Here is a 19,122-nt window from a genome sequence, read left to right as displayed (position 1 = left end):
GCTTGTAGGTGGCAGCCTGTATGCTCAGTTTAACGCTTGATGACTTCTTACAGTAAAGATGTACCTTATGTAACTGATTTTCTGTAATCCAGTTATGTATTTGTGATTTTCAATTAGAAGCTGCTGATTCAGTTTTCAAGATACAAAAGTGTCTGTTGTACTGCTATTGCCTCTAAACCACCCTCCCCTCAACCACAATTTGGAACAAAAGAAATCATTTCCCAGTTTCATGGACCAGTAACAGTTGAGACAATCATTTTACGCAGTTAAATTTATTCTCGGAACAGATTACATTTAAATGTGGAGAAGTGGTCAACAGCAGGGAAAATTGTCCTTTTCGGTGTCAGTTGCTTTACGTAAGACTGAACTCTGCTAATAAAGAGGGAGAAATGTTTCCTTCTTTCTTATTGCTCTTAAAATAAACCAAACCTGCTTTCGCTGACTGTACAGCACGAGTTGTAGCAAGGTATTACTAACCTGCCCAAGAGAGGAGTAATGGGGTTAATGGTAATGCTGAAAGGCTGAGCCTATAGTAGCCGTTGAAATAAGAAAGTTGTCTTTTCCATGGGTGATGTACTAACAATTTTAGCTCCCTAGTTAAATGATCTATGAAGTGCTTGATAAAATTAAAAGGGATGTAGAACTCTTATAGTGACACAGAACTGGCCTGAGCTATTAGATACTCCCTAGTTTGTGTTCCTCTGCCACAAAAGGTCGTGTTGTTTCAATAGGTACAGGTGACTGCACCCCAGGTATTTGACTAACAGCTCGTTGTACTGCACATGCATTCTGTGTCCTTCCAGGCAGCTTTTGTTGTTGCTGTTTAACCACGCTGTTGTGGCCCCTGTAGCCCTCCTTCCTCCCCCACCCCCTGGCTCCCCTTCAAATGAAATGGTGAGTAATAAAAATAAAACCTGCGGCCAGCCCTGGCGATTTCAAAAGAAAGGCTTTTATCTCTTGAGTCATCGACTGTGAATATAAATCGCCTTGCTTCCAAGGGAGCATATTAATGACATGTGATACTCACCTCTAACTTGCATTGAAAAAAATTAAGAAATTAGCTTTGCTTTACATGATTTTTCTACAGACTTCAATAAAAATGCGACTACAAATAATTACAAAGCCTCCCTTTTTTAGGCAACCTATAGTATACAGAGTGAAGAATGTTACAAGAGCACATCCAGTAAAGACAATACATCAACATAATAATGCAGGATATTTCAGTAAAAATAGAATAAATAAAATAACAATATTTTTAAGCTGTATTTAACAGGTTAATTTAAAATATGGTGTCAGACATACAAGGCATAGTGAACATGGCTGCCTGCCTACAGAATCGCTAGGTATTATAAAAAAATGCATAGATAACTGAAGGGTCGCTATAACATCAACTAAACCAGTAGCAGTTGCTCAAACACACGTATCTCATACATACTTTTTTGGCCATGGTAAAAAGAGTGTCTTATTAAGAGTGTCTTAACATTGTTTAACAAAAGATAACGGGCTTTGCATTATTAGTCTCTGACTCTGCAAACACCTGGGTGTACATATAATCTTTTGGAGTGTAAGGAGCTCTACTGAAGCAGAAAGGCCACACATATAGCCAGCCCATTAAGCACACTACTTAAATATTTGTAAAATCAACAACATTTTGTTAACAAACAGACACAAAACTTTTAAAACGTGTATTGGCAAGTGACTTACAGCTTTTCAAATACCTTTCTACCTTCTCCTGGGCCCTTTCTATAATTGCTAGTGAAAGGTAACAAGCTGTTCACAGCCTTGACAACACCTACATAGGAGAACCTTGACACTGCTGTTTGCCAAGTGCTGGTTTAGTTTAAAGAGAGCCCGGCTCTTTGTTGGGGAGAAGCAGCGCTGCACAGATGCAACTGCAAAATTTAATTATATGGTTTAAAATTCATACTTTGCGATCTGGCTTTGCGGACAAGTTTAAACCACTGGTACTGCTACAAGGAGGGGCTGGTTTGCGTCCCCTCGCCTCCCGGGCTCCTGCCTACTTGGCATAAGCAGCTTCTCCTCCAGGTGTATGAGTGATGGAGCTGGTGCAAAGGAGGGAGCAGGACTCTGAGCCTGTGAGGGGAACAAGTGCTTCAGTGCCTGGCGGGGCAGAATGGTGGCCATAAACAGATCTGAGATGGGTGGAGGATCAGCTCTTCAGAGAGTAGTCTAGAGAGCTAAATTTAATTACAATAGTTGCATAGCTTGCCTGCGCCCGACACTCGCTCATACATCACGTTGAGTTTAGTTTAATGATTTTTCTGCATTTTTCAATGCAGAAATTCCTTGAATCATCATTCTTTTCCCCTTGTGTTCCTAAGCTGCTTTGCCCAGGTGTTGCTGTTAATTTCTTTAAAGAAGGAACTAAAAAGAAAATGGTTTGTTTATAACAGTCTCTTGCATAGTAAAATGAAAAAAGAGTTCCTGTAATAACAAACTTGCTGATGTTCTTTTAAAATTACAGTACGACCAGATTTGCAGACTTGGGAGGCAGTTACAATTTGGAACCTATCTATAAATGGAGGCAAAACATTTTAAACACTAGTTAAAAATATCTTTAATGTTCCGTTTCCAAAATTTGTACCAATCTGCAGGTCTAGACAGAAGATGGCAAAGGGAGAGACTCAAGATGCGTAACTGCATCTGAAAATTAGCCTGAGGTACATTTTTAAGGGGCGACGCTGGGCTGACTTTGCCAGGGTCTGCAGTAGTGTGTAAATCAAAGAAATTTGATGAAGCCTTTGGAGCAAGAGCATTGAAATCACGTTGTACCACCTGAAGCACTATCCTGTTAGACAACAACTCTCCTTATTTTGTCACAAGAGCATGAAAAGGAAAAGAAATTTCATGGAATCTTGTAAATAACCAGAAACATGATTGTTCTTTTTGTGGCACATTAAGTATTCAGCAACAAACTCTGAAGGGAAGGGGGAATTGTGCAACCAGACGCTGAATTCAACATTTCATCAAACACTTGTACGGAAAAGGTATGGAATATTTTAGTCTCTATAAGAGTTGTAAGACAATAAAATTACTGACTAGTTCTTTCCTGCTCCTGATTGGTTTGAGCCCCGCGTGAAACAAATGGTATTTTTGATGAATTAATGACAGATTTAGGAGAATAAATTTAACAGCCAACCATTGCATTTGTATGTTTAAAGCTGAAAAGCTTCAGTGTGTCACCCTGCGACTCAATTACTGAAAAGACTTCTGGATTTTCCAGCATTGGTTTTGTATTAAACACGATTCTTCTCTAAGACCATCACATATAACCAGGAGATGAAATAATGACACCAAGATTCAAAAGCATGTCAGGGAGATGTTAAAGTGGCTGCTAGACCAATGCTGACAAACAATTTGAAACTAACAGGTGTAGTTCTGTAAAAAATAAAACTTGGTATTTAATCTACAGTAATTCAATGGTAGCTAATACTTGGTACCTACGCCAGTGTTGAAAACAGAGCAAAGTGCTGTAGGATTTAAGATTCGTTTGTGACAAATCCAGCTCAAGATGGTGAAACTATCAACTTGGGCACCATTCACTCCAAGGACTTTAGCATGAGTTCACTGGGAGGGACGTGGCCATATTCTTTTTTTTTTTTTTTGTGTGTGTGTGAGTTTAGGCAATGTTCATGTATTTACAATCAAACAGACCTTCCATTGCTCATGATGTAACTCACTGACAGCAAAAAAATTATTCATGCTTCTTTTCATATCACATGATGGTGGCAAGAACGAGAGAACATGCTTGTCTAACATTGTTTCGATAAGGGTAAATTCTCTGAAGACAAAGCATCAGCAATTTGAAATGGAAGGCCAGATATCGTCAGTTCATTTTCCTTAGTGTAGCTACTGTTATCTTCAGTTAAATGTTAGGAGAATCTTCTCTCTTTTGCAGCTACGGCATCTCAGTGACTGGGCGTTTCTGTTTCAAAGTGTCAATGAGGGACAGCACTCCTCTTTTTACATTAGTTGTAACTCTCCTAGTCACCGAGTCTGCAGGAGGTGGGGGCGGTCGAACTTTCTGTGAAGGAGGTCTGGCCACTAAGCACTTCTGATACCGTAACTGCAACAAAGCAAAAGCATTCTGCAATCCTTACTGTGTTTGCTACTTACACAGAACACTTCCAATGCACTTTTGATACATTCTCATGAAATACAGTCAAACCTCCATTTTGGTCCTGACAGCCCAACTGAAGTTAACGGGACACTGGTTTGTCAATCTGCAGGCAGGAACTGTTCATGAGCACGCGACAGATACTAAGTCATATGAACAGCCCTTTGAAAACTGGAAAATAGGTTTTCTGGGTTTGGCTGTTCTTGAACAAGGATTATTTTCCCCACATTGTCACTGGGTTGTATAACACAGCTCCAAGCAAAATGTTTTTCCAGCATTAGGTAACTTGTGTAGTGAAAGAAGAGATCTCTAACTTACACAGATGTTGTAGAGGTTAGGGGGAAGATGATGAAAGGGGTATCATTCACTAAATTGATGTTTCAAACTTAAAAATGTTTGGGTTTTAATTGATTGAATACATCATATCCCTATTGTCAAATCACAATCAAACCAAATCAATCATAATCCTATTAATCCAATTCCTATTTTTATCTGTTCTTTCTTTTTCTGTCTTGAAATTAATATAATTGCAAATTTGGAAAGACGATTATTTGTGGAGGCAGTGAAAAACCTAAGTGCTGTTAGGTGCCTTTGCAGAAGGTCACTTACCATACAAGCAGCCTGAACAGCTTCTGATACGTTGCCTGCGTTTGGTTCGCACCAAAAAACGTGGCACTCGAAATGCTGGTTTCCTGTATCCATAATGAAGGCAAACGTGTGAACGTCCTTGCCCACTCCCATGAAGGACAGGAACCGCACACGACACTCCACCATGATTTCCTCTTCATTCTGGTTATGAATCAAATGATTGATCGTTACTACTGAATGCTCTTTACTTTCAAGTTTAAGTTGATTAATGGAGGAGAGACTGATGCAGTATTGTGGAATTCCTTTTGAATTGAGCACGTACCCAGCGTGCTCAGGCCTGGGCTGGATCTTCCCTTCCAGGCCATCACCAGCAGACTGAGGCTTTGAGCCTTAGCACTGAGCGTATTGTGCACTGCAAATACGGCTTGTTTCGTGAAGAAATGCACGGCTATTGTGACTCCGAAGGATACTGCCCTATGCTAGAGATGTTGGTTTGCCTCATCAACGGACATACATAAAAGACATTCTTTGAAAGTTTCATGGTATTAATCTCTACGGAAAATGCTCTACCAAAGGATAGTGATGTGAAACACAGATTTTACTATTATTCTTGGCTTTCATACCAAGAATAAGGTAAATACAGTTTAGAATTTAGGATTGCTACTTAGGGCTTATCCTACAACATTTTAGGCTCAAAATTCCTCGAAAGGATAACACTGAATTTGTTTTACATATCTAATGAATACTTCTAATCATTTATATTTTTGAGAACATGCTTGGAATGGTAAATAAAGCTGAAGCTGATACAAGCAGTAAGAGCCTCTGCAGATTCACAGCCCTAGAAAGAAATAAAATGCAAGATAAGCAAATGAATTCTAGTACAAATGAACTCTTTCTACTAGTATTTATGTGTTTCTGGTTTTCAACACTCATATTAAATGTGTTCTAAACAAGACAGTCTGCCTTACTCTTTCATTGATGACTGTCACAGTAGCATCAGCAACATTCATGGTAACTGGCATCCAGTCGTCTTTGCTGGAGGAAGCCATTAGGCTTTCAATAGCGCTGTTCAGAGTATCCATTCCTAAAAGAGAAGAAAATGTGATAATGAAAAACAAATACATAACTAAACAATAATGAAATATTTATTTTCACATAGTAGTACAGAAAACAGATTGTTTTGGACTCCTCATTAAAATTAATTTGATAATGAGAGGAAAGGTTGTGCAGTTCCAACTGCAGAAACAAAACAGGTGCCCCAGGCTTAGAAAAACAGGATCACATCTTGTTTAGCTGCTGTACCATGTCACTTGGCTAGGGCCCTTCTCATTAGGAGGAAAGCTCATATTCAGAGAAAGCAGTAGGAAGAAACTCTGCCTTTCTGGCAGCTCCCAAAATACTCTGGTTGCAAAACACATGTTCAAATGAGGCCTTGAATACTAGATGCCTTCATGCCTTCCCCTTTGAAAATCAGGCATTTACACTTGGCTAGCAGAGTCCAGCTCTTAGAGGTCTTGCAAAGTGCTCTCAAAGCCAGTTAAGTGTTACATACCCACAGGTTTAGCTACAGGTAGCATGCCCAGGTACTGGACGTGGAACTTCTGTACCAGTTCTGTCTTTGGTGTTGGGAAATCTACTGCATGGGAACAAAAATCAATTCCTGTTTATCAGCATTCACAGCAGGGAAAACCACTATTATTTCATCAATCACATAAACTAGTTTACCCAGGAATTGTGCTCTGAAGATATCATATTGATTAAAACAAATTTTCACTCCCTCTGACAAGAACAATGCTCAATAATTTCTAAAGGAACTAGGAATAACTTTGCATCACCTAATTCTTGATCTAAGCTAAGGTCACATTACATTGCTGTCATATTAAAACCCAGGAAATATAGATGAATGCGTCTCTGAGACATACAGACCTAAGTTTCACTGCGTAACTATGTAAAATCTGGAATCTGTTTTTAATACCATCCCTGTTAATACGTTAAACACAGTCTATGAGTAAGATCAATACTACTGTCTGAGTAGACAATTACAGAAGTTGATGTATGGATCGGGAGTAAGATATTGAGTATAAACTGGTGGGTCTAGAAGCATGTAATTTCCTGTAAAGCCAACACAAAGTACGTTTGTCCTCCTGAATTACTTTCAAAATAGTAACTTTTAAGCTATTACTAATAATGATACACAAAGGCAACTTTCTTTTACCATGCATTAACATGTGCAAAAGACTCTTAAGTTGGACGACAATCCATTTGCACCTCTTGCCTTGGAAGTTGCTAAAATTGATGCTGAAACCTAGGAGGAGTCCTCCTACAGCCCCCCGAATCCAAGTGATCAACTGGAGTATATTCTGGTTTTAAGGAAGAATCGGCCAATTTGTGCAGTCTCAGGTCATGAGGTATTTTGATTGGAACAAGACAATACATGCAAGTAGCCACAAATAAGTAAGACTGCATTTGCAAAATGTGTATTTCAAAATAAAAAGAGGAAATTGCACAAGGTGACATAACCGAGCACCTGTCAACACAACCAATAAAAATGTTTAATGTACTACGGTAGCAACTTACAGTCAGATACAGCACTTAAAAGACAGGATTACAGCCCTGACCTCTCCACCCAACATGCTCCATTTTGGTCAAAGGCAGCATCAGAAACAAAATGTATCTAAAATAGGACCATCCCGAGGATACTAGCTGTAACACACAGTACCTTGCAGAGGAACATCAAGGGTGACATTTGTCCTCTCCTGCAACGAGCTGCAAGCCATCGCTTTAGCATTCTTCCGTTCGGCCATAATCTGAAGAAGACAGTGATAATACAGGGGTTTTTTTGTTTGGGTTTGTTTTGGTTTTTTTTTAAATACAGTATGATAGCAACTACAAGTATAAATTTACTCCTATTACAACCCTAGTTTCTGAAATCTGAAATAAGTCAGAAACTACATGACTAAACAAGTTATTAAGTAACAACTTTAATTTTCCTCCAGTTTATTCACCATTCCTTAACTACATAAAGAACTTGAGTGGTGTCCAAGTCTAGATGAAAGATAGATGGAGGAGGAAAAAGACTTTAGCCATTTTTATCAACAGCAAAATTGCAGAAAGGAGTAATATAGCAAGAAATATAAATATTTAACACACAGAGAAGAGTGTTCATTATTCATGTTCCTCTCTGATCTGTCTTCTGCTCTGTATAATTTTTCCTCCATTTTTATGTTTCTTTTGGAATTAAAAATCTCATGCAAAATACAACCTCTTCTTCCCCCCAAATGTATAATATTAGCAAAAGAGGAAAAAACCCCACCACTTCAAAATAACCACTTTGGATGATTATTCCCTGCAAATATATGACTGAGAAAGGAACCAGGGAAGCTAACAGAGGTTTTCCAAAGCTCATATATGAAGCATTGCCATCTGTTTCTTTACAGTATGACTGTTAATTGTAATTAAGCTATAAAGATAACTAGTGTTCCAGCAGGTGACACTTGGTCTGAAGATGCTTCCAGCAAATTTCTTTTTTTTTTTAGGTTTTATATTTTGAAAGTATTTTCTATTACAGGAACACATGTAATGTGCAAATGAAAAACGATACACGCTAGCTTAGGAAAAAGCCCTGATGCAGCAAAGAGGTCCATTGTGGCAGTTAGCACATGCCAAGTGCTTCCCTGACTCAGGATTACATCCATTGCTGAATTACGAAGGAACATGCTCTACTTAACACCGCTATCCTGTTTTATTCTGTGTTACTATTAGCTATGGGTTTAAATGCTTAGTTGCTCTCTTACCCAAAATTAATGCCAGGAGTTTCATGTCATGGTTGCGTATGTGAGAGCTCTGCTGCCTTTCTGATAGCCCCGTGTATAGCTACTGTGGCATTTACTTGATGTTGACCTTACTGGATAAAAGCAGCTGTGGTAGGGCCCAAGTAGCATATTTTTCCCTTCTAGGCTTGCTGGAAACATCTGTGAGAACTGAGAGCTGGAGGAGAAATCTGAGGGCCATAGCAGGGCTAGGCTTCTCGGAACGTCAGTCACTGCTGCAGTTCCCGGTGTTGAACCCCACTGGGCACAGCTGGCAGCTGCCTCCCTGAGCAGCTCCCCGAGCCCTGCCACCTCCACCTCCTCTGGCTCCCAAGCCAGGGCAGACCTGCCAGCCACTGCAAGTTGCCAGGCTACCTTCGGCCACCGCCTCAGGCAAAACTCTGCTGCCCAGAAGGTTACAGTAATGCACACTCACATTGAATGCTGGCAAATGCGTAAGGTATCACAACTGAAAAGAACAGTCCTCGCCATTACTACAGACTACCACAAGCAGGAATGAAGATTCTTTGTAATTTGCAACTGGAGCAGCTCAACTCCCTCCTTCTCCCTGATTTTTTTTTTTTAAGTGGGCAGCATAATGTTAGTGACTATTTTCCTGTCCATTCTGCTTGAAGAATACCATTCAAACAAGGTCTGATTTATTTATGAAGTTTAACATACATTTACCATTAATTGAAACTGCATGTTCTTTCTCCATTTTGAACCCGCAGCTTTTTTATTATTCACGAAAACCTTCAGTCTCTGTACACACTTGTCAAATCAAAAGCACACATCATCTCCCTCAAATCTAAATGCTCACCCTCCCATTAGTCCCATCCATTTGTGCCCTTTCCTTTGCAAATTCTCTATGCTGTTCCTCGCTGCCAGCAATACAAATTAAACTAATGCTGCATACGATCACTGATTGTACGTATTAGGCTGACAGACTTCTCCACAGACAAATGCAGCTGACTTTAAATCCACTTGCCTTTGAGCAGATTTCGTGTAAACTTGTGGCGATGGCTTTTGCGGGTGTGTCACATCGAAACACATGACATTTCAGAATTCTTGTGTCTTTGTCTCTTGCCACATAAGCAAAGTCTCTGTGCAAACAAAATGAAGTGACACATTAGAAACAAGCAAGATGAATTAAGGCATTAGAAACAATAGCATCTCCAAAACAGCAAGTCTTACTTCAGTTGAACAGGCATATGTCTCAGCTCTCAGAAAATAAAACACATGCCTTAGATAAAGCAGATCTACAAATGCAATAAATTGCACACCCATGAAATACACATGTAAGGTTTGGCGCTTCATCTATACAATTAAAGAGCTCATTAGTGTTTCCTAACACTGGCAGCTTATTGAACTTACAACCTGTAATTCCAACTGCAATTGTAAATACATGGGAGAATTTACTCAAATATTTCATTGCAGACAAAGCAGGGAGAGAATTACAGATTGAGACAGAAAACACATGCAGCTCTTAAATGCTAAGAAAATCTGAGAAACAGCACACAATATTCTAGTTAGAGAAAAATCTCAAAGGACTGTATAAAATGTTTAAAATATGCAGATAGTAATTAGTGATCTGGTTGCATAAGGGAGATGTGAACCTGCTGAGCTCTGCTCACACTAATTGGCCTAAATTTCTGGCCTTATTTTTTCAAAAGTTAAATAAAGCTGCCCTACAAAGGAGATTTTTGCACCATACAGGCTAGTCACCACAGCACAGTCTAGCTTTCTAGCATGGGTGATGGACATGTCAGGATTATGTTTATTTGTCCTCTGGCTGTTTAAGACTTCAAGCTCTTCTGGAAAAGTTGAAGCGGGAGCATGGTGTAAAGAAAGCATCAGGGTTTGGATACAACCCAATTTTGGGGCTACCAAGTGTTGTGGTTTAACCCCAGCTGGTAACTAAGCATCACGCGGCCGCTTGCTCACCCCTCCCACATCAAGGGGATAGGAAGGAGAATGGAAAAAAACTCGTGGGTTGAGAAAAAGACAGTTTAACGGGATAACAAAGGAATAGCACAATAATAACAACAGTAATAATAAAAGCTCAAGTGATGCACAAATGTTATTGCTCACCACATGCAGAAGGAAAAAACCCAACCCAAGGCCCAGTCTGTTTCTGAGCAGTGATCCCACCTCCTGGCTAGCTTCCCCACTTTTTTATATATATATATATATGTATATATAAAAGGAGCATGACATGATATGGTATGGAATATCCCAGCTGTCCTTGCTGTGCTCTCCCAGCTCCTTGTGCACCTGGCAGGGCATGGGAAGCTGAAAAGTCCCTGACTTAGTGTAAGCACTACACCTACCCAGCAACAACTAAAAACATCAGCGTGGTATCAACATTATTCTCATACTAAATTCAAAACACAGCACTATACCAGCTACTAGAAAGAAAATTAACTCTATCCCAGCCGAAACCAGGAAGCCAAGTTAAGGATTGCCCTTGCTCCAAGAGCCCATCCTGTAGAGCTAATTTGCCTTCATGACCCTCTTGGGACAAAGTCATCCATTAACCCACTCATGCTGGGGGCCTGAAGCTGGTTTGGTAGGTGTGCAGAGATGGCAACTGGGCAAAACCAGGCTTCTTCCCGACTCAAGTTATCTTCTTGCTGTCCCAGACTCCATGCTCCTTGGTCTTGCACCTCTGCCTTTTTCATGTCCTCTGAGCAACCACAGTCCACTCCTACTTTGTGGCCCTCCCACTATCTCCAGATTTCTTTGGGATTTTGCATCCCTAGCAGAGCTGTGCTGAGTAGCTAACTAGAATTAGACCAGACAGGGGAAGCTGGAGCTCCCAACAGCCTCTTACACCTGAAGTCTCTTCTCAGTGCCTTTCCTCTTCACACATAAATAACTACCAGCAAGATCCTAACTGGTGAAAAGGTAGGAGGGATATTCCAGGCAGACAAAAAAAAAATATGGTCCCTCTCCTCCTTCTAAACCACAGGTTTTATATACAGGAATACTTCAGTTTTTACTAAAGTCTGTAACTATCCCGAGCTGGGTTTAATGTGGCATGGATTGCCAATTTCTCTGTTCACTGTAGATGCCCAGTGAATTTTGTGCTCAACTTATCCAGGGAGGAACAGAGACTGTGGCAGATGGATAGCTGGGCTTCCAGCTTGTATGAGGTATGAACATTGTCCTGTAGTTAAGTACCTTACCTGTATTTAATTCAGCAGCACTAGATTTTGTCATTAATGAGCCTGTGCAATGAAAGAGGTAGTTGCCCACAGCCTGGGCTGCTCAGTGACAGGCACAGTTTGTTCCTCCGTTTAACCACTTTGCAACCCGAAGCCTAATGAATAATACTTTAAAACCCCTATAAAACTACCAGGAGCTAAGATTTGGAAACAAGACCATGTGACTGAACCGTGCAGAAACACAGTGAAGCTGGAAGGACCCCTCCACCTCACTGCATCCCAACACGCGATGGCACGCACTAGGGCACAGCAGAGACAGGAGGTGGTGGGGCAGCATGTGGAGCACGTTGCACGGGAACCCTTCCTGCGCGGGGAACGCAGCCCATGGGCTGCATCGGCTGTCGTGGGCTGCAGCACCACCCTGCCAGCATGTGCGATGCAGGCACCCTGGGGAGGGACGATGTTTCACCCTATTGCTTGTGACTTGCAGGAAAAATCACAAAGCATTAATCCAGGAAGGTGCTGTCTATTACAGAAGATGCCCTGAGGTTTCCCAGCTCCAGCCTAACCCTCAAGCACTTCGGCCACAATCTGCAAGAGCCTTTTGGCATGTTGTTCCCTTTTGCTGCACTGCAAGTTCATGAAGATGCTGAGTTCCAGCTGGAATCTTGCTCCTGGAAAAAAGCTGTTGCTTTTTGGCTCATCTGTACATGTGCCAAGCCTTGCTTTAGAATGGCTTCTTCCTAGCTTAACGCTTCAAAAGCAAATTGAAGACTCCTAGCTGGACTCTAGTAATAACAGAAGGGGATATGGCTCAGCTACAGCCTATGAAAAATTAGAATCTATGGGGGAAAAAAAAAAAGAAACCAAGTGCCACATAAAAAACCTTTGTGATTTTTGCCTTTTGAAGTAAGCTTTCGATGTTACTGATGCTCCTGAAGGATTTGCAGAGCAGGTATTTGGAAATGCTCAGGCTCACAAAAGTCCCACATACAATATCCTGAGCTCTGAAGAGACCTTGCATTTGGGATTTTTGTTTTCTATGTGTTTGGCTTTATTTGCATTTAAAAATGCCCTAAGTTTCAGACTTGACATTTTTTGAGTCTAAGTACCTTCCCTTACAAATATTATAACTGCAATATGAAAACATTGTTCACTTAACAGATACGGATTTGCTACCAAATCTTCATAAAAATTTCCCTTTTATGTGCAAGAAAAACTTGCTGGCAGTGACCATCACTGCAGGGTAGCAAAGACACTTAAGCAGACTGCTGCGCACACCTCACTATTGGATCAAGATCTATTCTTTTGAAGTGCAGATATAACAGCTGAAACCTGAGTTTGCATTAATCTAAAATAACACTGAAAGCTAGCTACGTGACCGTTACATGGCTATTTATTACCATTTATAAGCATTTACCTCAAATCGACACTATTCCTTTGAGCACTATACCAGCTACTAGAAAGAAAATTAACTCCATCCCAGCCAAAACCAGGGCAGACTTGTAAACAAGTGATTCATGCATTCCTTACAAGAAGATCCTAGGAAGAGCACCCTGTTGCCGAGTTGCTTGCACTGTGCAGAAGCCCATCTAAATAAACAGAAACCTGCACAGCCCCAGTAACACTGTACAATGCCGGGATTAGATAAGGCCATCACCTTCAAGGAACTGCACAAACACAGAAGATAACTTGCCCCTTCTGTTAGCCACACAGCTCTCCATTTGAACCTTCTTTTATCATTAATAAAAAACAAGATAGGACAAAGCCAACAAAGCAAGTCATCTGGGCCTGGAGGATGTAACATCCAACTTTTGCTTGCAAAACCCAACTTTGTAACAGCCCAAGAAATTGTGGCACAACCTTTGATCAGTAGCTCTGATCAGTGCAATGCCCTGGCACACCATGACCGCTCCAATAAATTACCATACTTTGCTACAGGAGACCACATCAGACAGGGCATCTCCACCGTGCTGCCAAGCCCCTCATACATGTTATGGGACAACCTCTGAAGCCACATTAAATCTCACTTTGCAGAGAGTTTATCTGAGACTCAAGCTCAAATACAAGGATTTGCAGCCTTAAGGGAATCTGCAAGATAATATTAAATGTGTTTAGTCAGCATGTTATCTCCCAGTGGAGATAGGACTCAAAGGACTGCAGACATAAAAATGAGCCAAACAATTAAAATTGTGTTAAACTAAAGACTGAAGTCAGTCAGGATCAAAGATTTCGGTCATAAAGAAACACAACTCATAATTATGCCCCATAAGTGGGAACGGGGCACAGGTGAGAGTATTTTCAACAGCATCTTAAAGGCAGAGAGGTGGACTAGGGGCAGTCTGCTGAGCCTCATTTCTCTCACAAGTGTAAATTTACTTTTCTGATCAAAGGAGACCATTGTGGAGGGCAGCGCTGACATTTAATGAGCTCATGCGCTTTTCAGTGAGTACACTTCTCTGTTCCTGGAAGGCTAATCACAGCCAAATGAACGAGCCACCACGCAGAGCCCGGCTCAGTAACCTCCCTGAATGGTAAGACCTGTGGTGAGGGCAGGGAGAAGGAATGCGATGAGAGTTATGGATGTGGTATCTGTAGTGGGACGCTCCAGGTGACAAGGGCGCTCACCTGCCACTTTAGTCCTGCCATACAAGTGCCCGCAACCCTGTTGACCCTGCGAGAGGAGGATGACAACAGACCTGATGAGACAGACCTGCTTGGCACTTGCCAAAGGGCAGATACTGCCCACAAAGACGTTCTTTTTAGTCAAAAGGCAATGCACTGATTTTCTGGCAGAGCTGGTAGCGACCCCTACATATGGGCCACTTAACACTCTCCTCCATGGACTGCGCAGGGCTTCTGCTTGAAGAAACATCGAAACCTCTACTGTTTGCAGCAAGTCTCTGGCATGCAGCCTGGAAAGCCCTCCCATCTCATTTTTGTCCTGTGAAATTCCACTTGCGTTGAGTCAACTTGAAGAAGTGCCAGAAATGCCACTTCCCGCCCGCGCGGGTGCTGGTGGGTGCCGGGAACGTGCTGCCGGGGGCACCTGGCCCTCTCCTCAGCTCAGCAAACACTGCCTCAATGCTGCAGCAATGCACATAATGCTTCCGTCGAGTCTCACAGGTGCTTAGTCCTGCAGCTTCTGTGAATATTTCTGTGCATAACAGTATGCATTCATAAAGAAGGTGGTATAGCACAATTGCACAAGAAAATGAAACACCAGCTAGTACCTCAGTTCTGACTACTGAGAGTTGTGGTGGTGGTTCAGACTCACACACCAGCGCTTCACTTTAAGTACCTGAACAGCTTGAACAAAGTAAATCAGCTAATTACATCCACGGATTGTAAATATGCATAAACCTTTAGATGATCAGGGCCTGCATCTGTAAATCTGCTGAGACAGAGGAGGAAATCTGAGTTCTTCAAAACCTGTGGTACTACATCATGCGCAACCAGCCAGCACCATCTGTTTTCAAATCATCAATCAAAATTAGCAAGCGAACCATCCCTCTCCCTTCTGACAGCATGCAAACAATACTACTGATCTCATTAATTCATGAAGTCACCTAGATGCCCATGCGCTCGCACGTGTGGTCCTACATGGCAGCCCAGCAGCCGGGACTTGGAGATGGTGGTACAGGCTGGCAGCAGTTGGCTCCTCCAATGCCAGTGGGAGCCTTGCAGCCTCGCTTCAGGCATTTCTAGGCATTGGGAAAACAAAACCCAGCTCCACGCTCTCGGAGAAGAAGGGTATGGCTTTGGGGATCTGCTCCCAGCAGCTTCAGTAACAAAATAAAACTTGGAAAAGTTTTGTGTTTCCCTACACAAGACCAGAAGGCAACAGCTTCTTGTTTGTCCAAAGCCTTGAATACCAAATAAGCCCCAAGACTGCTCTCTGATACTTCTTTCACTTCAGATCCCTTCTGGGTCGCTTCATCTGTAAACCTTCACTCCACTGGAGCTCACTTGAAGCTGATTAACATTTAAGTGAGATTCATGTGCAGCCAGTCCCTTTGATAACGAAGAAGTGCCAAGTAACGTGTTTGCAATAGAAATTTACAGAAAAGGGCAAATGCCTCCTCTTACCATTCTCCTGACTTTACACCTTGCTGGGGAAACAAGCGGGAAAAAAGAAAGTCAAAAGCCTTTACAAAGCCCATGCCTGGATAAAGAACTAGCACAGGGTTAACAGATCACATCTCATCCAGCTGGAGCATTCTCTGTCTCAATAGGGTGTGTGTGCACATGAAATTTACAGGATTTGAACCGCACCTCCTTGTAAAATTCCCTTCCATGTCAGTGGGGAGAGCAGTGAAGTGTTTAGTAGGAGAATAATCTATTCGTTGCAGAAAAAAGCTGTATATTCTTAAAACTTTTCAACACAAGCACACTAGTTCTGTTGATACAGGGTTATAGAGAAAGGGTACTGCACAGCAGATTTATTTTTTTTTAAACCATTTGTGCATGTACTACAAGATCCACTAGTATCCTTCTGGTTATAGGAACTGGATATAAATCAGTACTCTTGAAAAAATTAGGTAAGAATATTATTTTGCTGCACAAATGGGCTGAACAGTTAAAAATTCAGTGGAAATTTCTTAATTTTGAAAGAGTACAGGACTTCAGAGAGACATTTTAAAAAGCAGTTTAGAGAATTACAAAGACAATGTAAGGTGCTAAGTAGAACAGAATTTCATTTTTATTTGCTCTTTTACCCTCTCTAATTGGCAAATGTGTACAGTAATTGACTGAAACTTAGATAGCCATACCTATTTAACACCTGGCTAAGCATCACTTAGCTGCCTAACCCTGGATGAATATAATCATATTAAACACAATTTATGCTAACGCTGTCCTGTTTGAGTAGCAGTCAGAGCCATTTGCCACTATTAGGCTAAAGTCCTAGGAGACATCCCAATTAAGCACAGCCTGAAAGAGCAGCACATCCTCCATTACCTTCTCACTATTAACTTATTTCTTCAAAGGAATGTGGGACTGCATTAACTCTTTTTTTTTCTTTGGTTAAACAACCCCAACACCTTAGCCTTGAAGTCTGAAATAAAATTTTTTACTCTTATGAATGAAAATTAAATTGCCACTATTTAAAGCAACTATATTAAAATGATATGCATGCAGAAAAAATATAAATTGCTGTACAGATTTATGTATTACAAATTGTAACAAGGATCCTTGAACCAGAAAATTATATCCTCTGGGCTTGGCTTAAAATTGATTGAAATTCATCCAGAATAGCCTACAGAGGGTGACTGTTGATTTCGACGTACTGGTGTGACCATACAGACTCCTGCGCCTGCGGGGTCACAGAGCACACATCGCCGGGCTGTGGGGAAACCGTCTCCTGGGTCTATAACCTTCAGGCTTCACTTTGCTTTCCTGCACACAGCAGACCAGCGATTTGTGAAAGGAGGAAGAAAAAACGGAGAGCAGCCACCAGTACGGCAGAGCGGGGTCAGAAGGCACCTGGCAGGAGGCTGCCATTCACCGGCGAGACATGAATGTCCACGGGAGCAGAGTAAATGAGCAGAGAAGGAGAAAAGCAAGGAAAGTCAGGGGAGCAACATGAGAAGAAAAGCGGATAGATGTAACGCCAACAAGACCATGCTCTGATGGGGTTTTTCCATGACACACAAATATTCTAGTATCACAAACAGCAGAGAAGATGAGGTGCAAGAAACCCTGCAGTAATAGGTATGACAGAAATCACAGATCTTCTGGATTAACACTTTAAATTTTTTATTGAGACTGCTCTCTTACATAGGAGAAAGGGGAAAGATTTACAGCTGAAATGAAGTCTGGGGCTCTGTTCAGTTCACTCGTCTTTTTATTAGGGTCGTATCAAGGAGTTTGCGAAGCTAGGGAGAAACATCCGAAGGTAAGAAACTAGAACTAGATGAAACAAGCAGCATTCACACGAACTGCAAAATCTGTTTGTAGGAGATTTACTGAAGACCTTTCAACTTGCATTTCACCTACCAGACACCAGACAGACACCGAATGAAACCACGGCTTCCCTTCCACACCCTCCAAAGAAAACCCACAGCCCCTTCTCCAGGTGACTATACCAACCATTTTGGAATCAAATCCTGCAGGAGGAGGAAGAAAAAATAACTACTCTCATGAGTTTTTGCTGTCTCATTTCTCCCAGATAGTCATGGTGCATTTAACCACATGTACTCTTCTCTCCTCAGTGATAGAGTTGGAAGAGATGTGGGAAAGAATAAATTTTCCCTATGTTTCTGACAGTTGCTGGCAATCCTAAAACCCTTGCAATTTTTCTCCCCTCCAAGCGCTCCACCCCACAGAGCTCCTGCACCTCTTTGGCTGCTCCCCAGCTACAACCCAGAACGGCAGACTTGGCCATCATTATATTACCCTGGTCATTAATTTTTGATTCAAGTCGTTAAGATGCCCTCCCAAAAGGAGACTTTTGGGAGACTTTTCTTACTTCAGTTCTCACACAACTTGAAAATGGGTTTCCTTGCAGCAAAACATCAGTTCTGCATTTATTAAATTCTCCTCAAATGGTCTGGCATTGACACAGCATAGCTTGTTTTTCTAATTCATGCATAAAGTTTGTAGGGCAAATTATCCCCTGCTGAAAGGCTGTTTGCTTCATTCCTTGATAACGTCACTTGCTAACTCTCAAGGAGGAGCTATGGCTACTTTGTGCGATACTCAGAGGCTTTAATCTGGCAGCCCTAAAACACACAGCCTGCTGGGTTTTCTTTGATGTCTTATCATTGCCACAGTTCTGCACACTTCCAAAATTCGTTAAAACCCTCGCAGAGCTGATACGTCTGATACCCAGCTCAGCCCTTCAGAGCCCAGTGCTTCCAAGCCTGAAAGCATTTGCACGATTTTCACTCCAATTTCCTTCCTGCGGACTGATCCTCAGGAAGCCGCAGAAGCCTTTCTCCCAGATGGACTTCCCACATCGCAACACTGCCCACCACCTCCTCTTGCAGGGGAGGGGACAGCACTCCTGTCAGCCTTGCCACTGCTGCTTCGCTAGCCAGAAGGATGGCTCTGAGATGGTACAAACCATTTCCCTTTCTACTACCAAGGGCTACATTCCACCCCTGCAAAGGGCCACAGATGTACATAGGTGGACTCACGTCAAAGCGCGATTCAGTATCTAAGCCCTCCAGATCCATGAGCTGTGTTAACATAGTGACAACAGTACAGATTGTACAGCTAACATTTACGTTCCATGCTGGTCCTCGTTCCCAGCCTCACCTCGTGATCTGAAGTACAGTCAGGGCAAGGAGGACAGTCTATCACATGTGCTGTGGTCACCAGCAAGACTGCCCTGGAGACTCTGTGCTCTGGTAGCACCAGCAGCACAAGGGGGGCCCAGCTAACAGCGTGCCATGTCCAGCTGGTGCCTGGGGGTCAG

The 19,122-nt window shown here is 41.9% G+C and overlaps 1 protein-coding gene across 19 annotated transcripts in view; it reads right to left on the bottom strand.

The window, feature by feature from the left end:
* Positions 1-256: 256 nt before the first annotated feature.
* Positions 257-19,122, bottom strand: part of APBB2 (amyloid beta precursor protein binding family B member 2) — a 193,218-nt gene continuing 174,352 nt past the window's right edge. For 17 of the 19 annotated variants that reach the window (XM_075752251.1, XM_075752252.1, XM_075752257.1 and 14 more), the window contains 6 exons: positions 9,524-9,638; positions 7,446-7,533; positions 6,279-6,362; positions 5,695-5,810; positions 4,748-4,927; positions 257-4,087 (listed from right to left, as the gene is read on the bottom strand). In XM_075752251.1, coding sequence (XP_075608366.1) covers positions 3,920-4,087; positions 4,748-4,927; positions 5,695-5,810; positions 6,279-6,362; positions 7,446-7,533; positions 9,524-9,638 — 751 coding nt within the window. In that variant the 3' untranslated portion in view covers positions 257-3,919. The remainder of the gene's footprint in view (positions 4,088-4,747; positions 4,928-5,694; positions 5,811-6,278; positions 6,363-7,445; positions 7,534-9,523; positions 9,639-19,122) is intronic. The other 2 variants (XM_075752266.1, XM_075752255.1) reach the window with 1 other exon arrangement.

This window comes from Balearica regulorum, chromosome 4, assembly GCF_011004875.1.
Source record: "Balearica regulorum gibbericeps isolate bBalReg1 chromosome 4, bBalReg1.pri, whole genome shotgun sequence".
In the NCBI taxonomy this organism is placed as follows: Eukaryota; Metazoa; Chordata; class Aves; order Gruiformes; family Gruidae; genus Balearica; species Balearica regulorum.
Note: the sequence above shows the minus strand (reverse complement) of the source record. Positions and strands in the feature narration are given on the sequence as shown.